This window comes from Lutra lutra, chromosome 1, assembly GCF_902655055.1.
Source record: "Lutra lutra chromosome 1, mLutLut1.2, whole genome shotgun sequence".
In the NCBI taxonomy this organism is placed as follows: Eukaryota; Metazoa; Chordata; class Mammalia; order Carnivora; family Mustelidae; genus Lutra; species Lutra lutra.
Window position 1 is genome coordinate 14667146 of NC_062278.1, and position 10842 is coordinate 14677987.

Consider the following 10842-nt stretch of genomic DNA (forward strand, 5'->3'; position numbering starts at 1 on the left):
TTTTTTTAGTCTAATGGGAGGCTAGATTTTTTTTTAAGTTACAGCTTTAGAAAATCAGAAGGAAAGTAACATTTGATTTGCATCTACTATGTGCCAAACACTCTCTTAAGTAACTTCACATTATTTATCTCATTCTGTCATCACAACAGTCCTACAAAATAGGTGTTACTGGCTCTGGTTTTACATCAGAAGGTACTGAGGCAATGAGAGATAACAATTTTCCTAGGTCACACGCTAATAAATATGTGTAATAGTACTTAGTAAGAGGGTGATTCATAACTCATGGAGGCATAGTCTTGACAGCTTCATCTAAAAATGTTTAACTCATTCACCAGTATCTCATTATATTCTTACAATGTTTTCCTTAAAATGTAAGCACAAATTAGATTCGCATTTCTATCTTGTCACGTTATCATTTTAAAAGTGCTTAATCTTCATTTACTCCTGTATCTTAAATTTTTAATTTTGCTCATTTGCCTTTCAGCTGTTGAAACAATTAATGATCTATGAAACCAACAGGGTAAATGTAGCTACAATGTCCACCACTTTAGGTTACCACTGCTAAATTTAAGAATCATTTCAACTCAATAGTTAAAAATTTAATTGCTATATAAGTATCGTTTGGATACATTTTGCTTTTTTAAATCATGGGATCACTGTTGCATCATTGAATAGCACTAGGGCAAGTAGAATTAGAATACAAATATATATGTGGTGGCAAAAAAAGAAGATAAAAATTCTATCATGACTTAAAAGTCTAGAAGGTGACCTCCATTATTTTCTTTAAGGGCCATTTGCTGGAAAATTTAGCTTTCTTTGATCTTCTGTGTTTACCCTAAAGGATTTTTAACCTTCGGAAAAATATGGGAAGGAGTTCCATAACTCTTTTTTAATGAGTTACAAGAAATCTGCTGCCACATTAAATAAAGGGATTTTGTTTCTTATTCTTCAGAAGGCATAGGAATTTCTCTGCGTTATCTGATGGCTAGAAAGCTTATTCCTTGCATCTTAAACTTGCCCTAGATACAGAGCCCAAACTCTACGTAAAGACTAACTAATAGAGTGACCTAAATTCTTTGACATAATGTATTAGCTTCTTGTGGCTACTATAACATAGTTCCACAAACTTGGTGGCTTAACTCAACAGAAATGTATTCTCTTGCAATTTTGGAGGCCAGAAGTCCAAAATCAGTTTCACTGAACTAAAGCTGAGATGTCAAAAGGGCTGATGCCTTCTGGAATCTCCAGTGGAAAATTCATTCCTTGCCTCTTCTAGCTTCTCAATGTCGCCAGCATTCTTTCACTTATGTCAGCATGACTACAATCTTTTCCTCTGTCATCAGATTGATTTCACTCTCTGATTGATTCCCTCTTTCTTATACGAATTCCCATAACTACATCAGGCTCACCCAGAAACCTATCTCAAAATCCTTAACTTAATCATGCCTGCAAAGTCCCTTTTGCCACATAAGGTAACTTTCACAAGGTCCAAGGATTAGGAAGTGGGCATCTTGGTTGGGTGGGGCTGAATTCTATTTAGTTCTTCATACACACCAAAAAAAAAAAAATTATGAGTGGGGGAATTATTAGAAGAAAAGACCTTTTTAGCAATTCAGTGAAAATAGAGTAATCCGTAGGCTTCTTCAAAGCCTTAAGAGGACAATGGCACCCAAATGACGATGGTTTTTACTTTCTGCTAAAACTTACCATTGTGATGAGCTTACTTGCTCTATTATTGATGCTATCAGCTTTGTGTCTTGCCAAGACGCAGACTAAAATAAAAGATATTTCTGTAGAAGTATCATTTACAGAATATGGTGGGTGAATGGGCTGTGATGGTTATTTATGACAGTAATGGGTAAGTAAGAAGGTAAAACACAAAAGCAAATGAGAGAAGTTGATCCAACATGGATGGAGCTAGAGAATATTTTGCTAAGTGAAATAAGGCAGACAGAGAAAGACAAATATTATATGACTTACTTATATGTGGAATCTGAAAAACAAGACAAAAGAATGGTTAAATAAACAAAAACAGACTCATAAATACAGAGAACAAACTTGTTGTTGCCAGAGGAGAAGGGCCTAGGGGGATGAGTGAAGTCAGTAGGTGAAGGGAATTAAGAGGTACAGACTTCCAGTTGTAAAATAAATAAGTCAGAGGGATGAAAAGTAAAATATAGACAATAAAATTGTGATGACCTTATATTATGATGGACAATAGCTACACTTATTCTGGTGAGTGTAGTGTAATGTACAACATTGTCGAATCACTATATTGCACACCTAGAACTAATATAACATTGTATGTCAACTATACTTCAATTTAAAAAAATGAAAAGAGTTAAGCTAGCTTTACCTTTGCAAATCTCAACATTTGGTTAATTAGAATATGTTGTACCAAATAAATTTAAATATATCATAAAGCCTCATGCTGTGAATGTTGGTTATGCTATGTAATGTTCTACATATTCTTGTTGGATTTACACTAGTGTGAGTGATATTAATTTAAAATACTATTGAATGTTAAGTTGTTTTTTCCCCTCAAATCTATCTCAAGGAAGCCTAAAAGTAAGACTAGAGATACCAAAGAGAAATGCAGAAATAACGCTCCATCAATGTCTGGACTCTTCTATATAGGACTAGGATTCAGTAACTCAGTGCAAAGTTGACCATCAGCTTCTTTACATATTTTATTTCTTCTTCTGCCATTTCTGCACATCTTTGCACAAAATCCCAGGACACTCTGTAGCCAAAAAATTTGCTGAAAATATGGTTTCCTGATCCTGACCCTTTTCACTTGAGAGACACATCACAAAACAGCAAAATCTGTTTAATAAAGAGTTGCTTACAGAATAAACTCATCACCTTATAGAATAAATACTAAGGGAAGCATGGAGAAAACCCAGGTTGAGAAAAATATTTGGAGAATTGGTGTGCGTTTTAAAAATTTAGCCGAGAAGGAGAGAATAGGAAGAGAAATATAAATGTCTTCTGTAAGGGTAGTGTCTTTGAAAAACCATCGTTAGAGCTTATCTCACCTGAATAAGTTGGTGCTGTCCTCTGTCTGAACCCATCTGTGTTAATAAATGCATTCCTGTTTCCAATTCAATGTAGGCTGTAAGTTTGAATTATAGTTTATATTTTCAAGAACAAAATGTCAATTCTTCAGCTTGAATTAAAATCTTTTAAAAAAATTCCATCAGCTTTCACCATAAGGAGCAGAAAGTGTTATTTAAGATGTACAGTACCTATAGGAACTATATGTTATTCAAATAAATTTTTAAACATAGTTATTCCCTTTTGTGGGTATAGACAAAGAATAACTTCAACACAGGAATGAAATAAAGCTTATGTGCAAAAAGTGCAAATCAAGAATAAATAAAACTTATGTTGGGAGAAATGTAGAAAAATGTTACACATTTGGCAGGAATTGGGTTTTACAGCTGAGACAGTGGAATGTGTGATCTATAATCTCAGTCAATCAAGAAGGCATACTCTTGAGAAACTGGCCTTCTTTGATACTACATATGACAGAAACTCTTTAAGAAAGAAATCTCAGAAAAGTCATGGTTATTTAGCAACCACTGACCCACGAGTACAAGTTAGGTCACTAAATCTCACATGGATTACCGTGAGTCTTACAGGGGGAATTCTCCAAATATGTCAGATGAGAAGGCAACACCAATACATGACCTAGCACAGTTAAGAGCATAGTACATATTTTGGGGGACCAATTCTTTCTCTTAATAGTTCAATGCTTTACCCTCTTTTTTAAGTAACAGTATTGACACAGCCCAAGTATTTGGCTTAGTTCACAGTATAGGATTAAGTTCTACAGTATCTTGCCTGGTCAAAAGAATGGAAAAGTACAGTATCTTGCCTGGTCAAAAGAATGGAAAAGTACGGGTTCATTGTTTTGCTTGAACCCTTGTTAACCCTTTAATGACTATGCAGCAGAAGCCTACAGACACGTGAACTCTTGTGAACCACCGATTGGCAGATGCGAGTTTGCTTATTGACATTAAAATCACTATTCACTGAAGCTATGGCCTATAGATAATGGGTGATGGGTGATGCTCAACATGGCGATTAAAAATACTTTGAAGAATCAAAATAAACTTATTTTTATAGGAGTGTGGAGACGTCAGAGGCTGTAGCTAAACAACTCACTAATAAGATGTTGTTGTGTTGTTGTCCCAGGCAAGGAGAAGGAAGAGAGTCTGGGGAGGCTGCAGACAATGCCCAGGAAAAATATAAAAAGTCCGTAGGCCATAGTATCACCATACTTCCAACGCCATCACTGAACATGCAGTCAGGCTCCATGTCTCTTCTGGGCTGTTCTGGGGAATGCAGTGATAAATCCTACAGAGCTCACTGTTATATGCCAGTGACTCCTTCCATTGCGCTTTGTTCCAGTGATGTAAGCCCTACTTTTGGGCTCTGTTTACCCAGTAGCTACCAAGGAAATCTTTGGCTTCTAGGTAACTGCCAAGAAACCTATGCTGAAGCACCGAGCTGCGAATCTCCTAGCTGTGAGCTCAAGATCTGCACCACAAGTTGTGACCCGTCAAACTCCTGTGTGCCCTGCAACTCTCCAGCAGTGGGCCAAGTCTGCAATACCTGTGAAACCACCAACATTGAACCTAACCCCAGCTGCAACCCATGCACTCAGACCAAGGGGTATGTATCTTATTACTACAAACTCAGCCAAAGTCCATCTAAAGCCTGCCAGACCTTCAGTAATGGCTTCAAGGGCTTTGGGCAACTTAACTGCTCGTCCAACCGTTTTCGTCTCCTAAACCACTGTAGAGTGGGTAGTTTGGGTTATAGAGGCTGCCAAAATCTTGCCTTCATACCCAGTGGCTTCTCACCATCATGTTATATTTCCAGAAGCTGCCAATCCCAAAACTATTTAGTGAGAAATTGCCGATATCCAAGTTATGGACCAGTGAGCTGCCAACCGCTGAGATATTTTTCTAGAAACTTCCAGTCTCTGAGCTGCATTCCAAGTACCTTTCCTCCTCTGAGGTATTTATGCAGTGGTTGTAGACCTCTGAGTTGTTATTGAATAATTTGCTGCATTTGTAGCTACTGGGTATTGTAGCAGATTCTGCCAAGTAGTCATCTTCTCTGATATTCGGCTCAGTTACTTCATGTGTCTTAAGAATCTTGTTATATTAACCTCAAATACAACTCCAGGACTTATCAACCACAACCATGATCATTTACTAGCTTTTTTTTCTTTGTTGCTCTGTTAATATCCTTTGTGTTGAGGGCTGAACCTGAAGGTGGTATTGTTTCTGCGATTCACTACAATGGACAGACTGAAGAGACTCCACATAAAATACAAATATTGTCAGCTTTCTGATGTTGGCTGTCATTGTCCCTTGTCTGCCACTGGGAATATCCCCTACCTTCTTGATGAAGAAAAGACTTTTTGGTTTGACTGATGATTCCAGCACATTCTTACAGAATGTTTGCTTTTTATCATTAGTCTTGTGGACTGCTTAACTAGCATGTTGCTAATGAGCTAAGAGATAGCATTACCTTAAATATGCTATGTTCAGCTATTGCATCCATCCCCTACTGACTGATTATCAGGATATGCAAGCAGCAGTGCTCAACTCAAAATCAGAAGACCTTCAGCCAATCTCCTCTTCCAAAGAAGCCTCAAAGCCCTCAGTTGGATGGCATTCAACTTTGGTTCCCAATGCCTAGGAGAGAGCCTTGGGAGTAGCATCAGCACAAGAATTGTTTGTTGAAAGAATGACAAAATAGTCTTATAGGTTCTTCATGATTAGTGATGATCTATGTTTGTGGTTCTGCTATAATCCTCCCCTGCTGAATTATTGCTTTCTGACTCTAGAAAAGGTTCTGGTTCATAGTTAATAAACAAATTTCTATTGGGAAATAATGTTTTGCATTATGCTTTATTTCATATTCACTGAAGTTTTATCCATGTTCTGGGCAATATGCATAACATTGTGGAAGCACTAGTTTCCTGTCATTTAGTTTAATAGCCTAATTAAAAATATGAAAAGATAGAATATGAATTCCTAGGATTTTATTTGTTTTGTTTTGTTCTATTTTTAACACATTGAGTGGCCCTTCTCTCAGAGTGTCTGTGATTGGTATGTCTGTAGAAAAGCAGGAGAAAACATAAAATAAATCAATTTAGTGCAAATTATATAAAGCGTTAAATATATTTCCCTGCACAATATGTGTATCTATTGGTTTTGTAGATAAAGTTTGGGGTTTGGAATAGATTTAATATTGAACCCTGAGAGAATTGATTTAACCTCTAAAAAGTTCTCCAAAAAGTAAAAATAAAATCATCCATCTCAGTGGTTCAAAAGTAACATTTATCCTAAGAATTTTTGTAAATAAAAAGCAAATCATGTTTGCAGTCAAATAAAGTGGGCTGTGGAGATGAGTGTTAACCAGAGATTGGATGAATGGACGAAGGTCATCAGTATTAGAAATCCAAAATTAAAACTCTTGAAGCATACAAAAGGGGCTACCATTTTACATATGCAGTAGTCCTACTATATATAAGAAAGGCTTATGGAAGGAATATGAATGGTTCACTCCTGCTTGAACATGTCTGTGGACAATCAAGTCACTCCTTGGTGAGTTCATTCCATTTTCAGAGAGTACTATTTGTTGAAAATTTCTTCTTTATATTGACACAAATTGAATTGTTCTTAGCCACTATCCATTGACTGAATAGGACCAGTTTAATTCCTTTAACCCTGAACAGGTGTTGAGGTATTTGAAAATAATTACTGTGTGTCCCAGATGAGTATTCAGCTGTCCAAACTAAACATACAGCCTTTCTCTTTGCAAACTTTAATAGAAAACTTATTCTTTGAAGCATCAAATGAGATTCTTTGGGGGATATCAAGATTTATAGATCCTATTCTCAAGAACTATCCAGAGGAGTAATATACTGAAACAAACAATACTTCAACTATTTTGAGTACAATATAAAATGAATCAGAGGGAGGACTCTAACAGGAATTAGAGAATACCTTGTGGAAGAAACAGCATTAGAGTGATACCTGAATGTGAACGGACTGGGGGATGTGTATGCAATGAGGGAACAGGAGGGTGGGGGTAAGAGATACATTTAAAAAGATGCATAGATTATTTTGACCCAAGGGAAGGATACATAAACTCATCAGGGGGGAAAAATTGGGAGAAAATATGAGACATTGGGTTAAATAAAAACAAACAAATAGTTATAAAATACAAGATTTGTAAATGTGGCTACATCTGATCAAAAGCTCCTGATAACAGAAGACACTACATAGAAATTAAAAATAAAGCAAAAGAGTGTATGGGGGGTGGTAAAAGGAAGTGTGAGAACTTTCTGTACTTTCCACTCAAATCTTCTGTAAACCTAACGTCTAACAAATAATCCTAATGGAAGATCAGCACACCTGGAACTATGATGTTATGTGTCAATTAAACCAAATAATAATAATAATAAAAAACCCAGGCAAACAAAAAATGACCCAAAAAAGCATGATTGAGACGAAATAGGTATAGAAGACCCCATAAAATTACTGTTTAGAATATTTAAGAACACAAATAAAAAAAGAAAAACACAGTGACTTAACAACAAATAAACAATATGAGCAATTAGGGGCACTTGGGTGGCTCAGTCAGTTAAGCGTCTGCCTTTGGCTCAGGTAATGATCTCAGGGTCCTGGGACTGAACCCCATGCAGGCTCCCTGCTCAGTAGGGAGTCTGCTTCCTTTCCTTCTCTCACTGCCCCTACCTCATGCTTGCACTCCCTCTCTCAAATAAAGAAAGAAAATCTTTAAAAAAATATGAGCAATTACTCATAAAATAAATGTAAATCATCAGTAAACACATCGAAGAATGTTCCACTCAGTAGTAATTAGTAATTATAAATGCAGAACATTATTTTTCATCATCTATTTGTCAAGCATTTTAGTTATTTATGTCAACTTAAAAACATATGCTTATACACTGAAGGTGGTAGTAGAATTTGATAGAGCTGCTATCTACATGAATATTTAAAATGCACACATTGTATGATCAGATACTTTCTTTTCTTAATGTGTCCCCTACAGAAACATTCTTTCAAGTCTTACAATATTTATTTCAGCATGGCCTGAATACTGAAAAATTAGAAGCCATGGAAAATTCCATCAAAGGTAGATTTTCAGATAAAATGTAATGTAATTATGCTAATAAATATTTTATGAGAATTAAAAACAGTGGATCCATGTTTCATATAAACATGTAGATCCATCTTAATTCTATGATGAAAGACATTACAAAATAAAAAATAAGATTATAAAATATGATAATAAGATGTGACATTTTATATAATCTCACATTTATCAATGAACATTTCTCAAAACTGTTTATCCTCTATCCATCTATTTATCTATCTGGATAGAATAAAAAATTCTAGAAAAACACAACCTGGGGCACCTGGGTGGCTCAGCCAGGTAAGCATCAACTTTTGGCTCAGGCCATGATCTCAGGGTCCTGTGATCAAGCCCCACATTGGGATACCTGCTCAGTGGGAAGCCTGCTTCTCCCTCTCCTTCTGCCTGACACTCCCCCTCCTTCTGCTCTCTATCTCTGTCAAATAAATAAAATCTTAAAAAAAAGAAAAAGAAAAACACAAACTAAGTTATGTTAGCTTTGGGAGAGTTTTAGAAGTGGTAGTTGGTGATTCTTTTTTTTTTTTTTTTAAAGATTTTATTTATTTATTTGACAGAGAGAAATCACAAGTAGGCAGAGAGGCAGGCAGAGAGAGAGGAGGAAGCAGGCTCCCTGCCAAGCAGAAAGCCCGATGCGGGGCTTGAACCCAGGACCTGGGATCATGACCTGAGCCGAAGGCAGTGGCTTAACCCACTGAGCCACCCAGGCGCCCCTAGAAGTGGTAGTTGGTGATTCTTAAAGTAATTTTTAGACTTAAGAGTCCTACTTTGATTCCCTAAGTAATTAAAAAAAAATGGTCCCATTCTATGACTTTGTAGAGTATATAATCAACAACCTCTCCTATGCTACTGTTAATAAAAATATTGAATAGCAAAGTGAAGTAGGCATCAGTCCTCTATAGCACATTACCTTCTAGAACATCATAGAATGTAAAGATTCATATATGTCTATTCAATTTCATTTAGGCATAACCTATGCTCAGTAATTAACCCACTATGTCCATAGCTCCAATGGCAGCTAATTTGTAGAATCCAACTGAGGTCTTTTTAAATTTGCACTTAAAAATAGACAAATGAGGGACATTGGGTGGCTCAGTTGGTTGGACAACTGCCTTCGGCTCAGGTCATGATCCTGGAGTCCCGGGATCGAGTCCCACATCGGGCTCCCAGCTCCACAGGGAGTCTGCTTCTCTCTCTAACCTTCTCTTCGCTCATGCTCTCTCTCACTGCCTCTCTCTCAAATAAATAAATAAAAATCTTTAAATAAAAAAATAGACAAATGAATTACTTCTTTCCCCATACATTTTACTGAACAGCTGACTAACACTTTCTACTTTCCAAATAAAAGACCATCTATTTTTTTTAAAAAAACCTACTTGTAGATTTAAAATATTATTTTCTGCAGTTACAAAAAATTTACAAATACAAATATAAGCGTTCAAGTGTTTTTTTATGCTTATCTCTCTCACACACAGCAGAGAAAGGAATACAATGAATTTGTATGTACATTTACTATTCTAAATGCTATAAATCATACAAAATTCTACTCTGTAATCTGTTTAACGCTCAGTGGACTTAATGGATAATTAAAGTCTCTGGCTTAATTTATATACTTAAATGTGTTTGTTTAGATGACTAACAATTTACTTTATAACAAAGTTTTAAAGAGTTGATAAAGCCACTGCATTTGGCATGCTATCAAAGACCTGAATATAATTGCATAATTCTGCTGTTTCTTTCTGTCTGTCCCTTGAAACTGTATTATTAGCCAACATCTTTTTGAAACCTTCTTTCATCTATCATATTTTCTAATGGATAAGAAATAAATCTGTATCACTTCTAAGCCTAGTGTAAACATTAATAGATTTTAAAATTTTTGTTCCGTTGAGTTTCTCAACTGTCTTTTTCTTTATGAGTTCTGCATGGAATGCCTATCAATGTTCTCAATATAGAGTGGGTATACTAGACATGATTTGTTTAAGAAAAATGGATCTCATCCACCAGAAGGCCCTTGATGAATTAGCAGACTCACCTGACAGTTCAATTAGCCATATTGTCACTCCCAATATCATAGAGAATATCTCAAAACTATGTTACTCTATATTTATTCATAACCACCAACACTGTGCTGTCCATACTAAAATTTCCACCTATACTAGGACCCTGTTGAAATTATAGTTTCTAGATTCACTTCAGAAGTGAATCTGCAGTGAATAGAATCCTTGATCAGAGGTGCGCACCTATTGTCTCAGAGCTAATAAAATTATTTCTTCAACTGTTCACTATGCTCACTGTGCTTGCTTTTTTGTCTGTTATTTTAATGTGATTGACAGGTGGGACTCAGTAAATCACCAAGTTGTGTTATCTATAGTCAGGGCACTGACAGATGGGGAGAGAGTGGAATCTCAGCTCCCACCATTGTTTTCTGTGCCTTACAGTCTGGAGTCCTGTAAATTCTAGATTATTCTATTTTGACTGCTCTCATTCCGAGGTCTTAACACTTAAAGGAAATGTCATTCAAAAATACAAAATAATTCTTTTAATTTAAAAAAGAATACATTACCTCTAGGTTTATATTTAGATTCTGATCTAAAAGAATGAAGTTGAAATTTCATTAAAGAATAAAAATTTGAAAAT

At 35.9% G+C, this 10842-nt stretch overlaps 1 protein-coding gene across 1 annotated transcript; it reads left to right on the forward strand.

Moving 5' to 3' along the window:
• The first annotated feature begins 4306 nt into the window (after positions 1-4306).
• LOC125092938 (keratin-associated protein 24-1) lies at positions 4307-5068 on the forward strand. The gene has a single exon (XM_047717461.1). It carries the CDS (start codon positions 4307-4309, stop codon positions 5066-5068), a length of 762 nt encoding a protein of 253 aa, XP_047573417.1.
• Positions 5069-10842: the final 5774 nt, after the last annotated feature.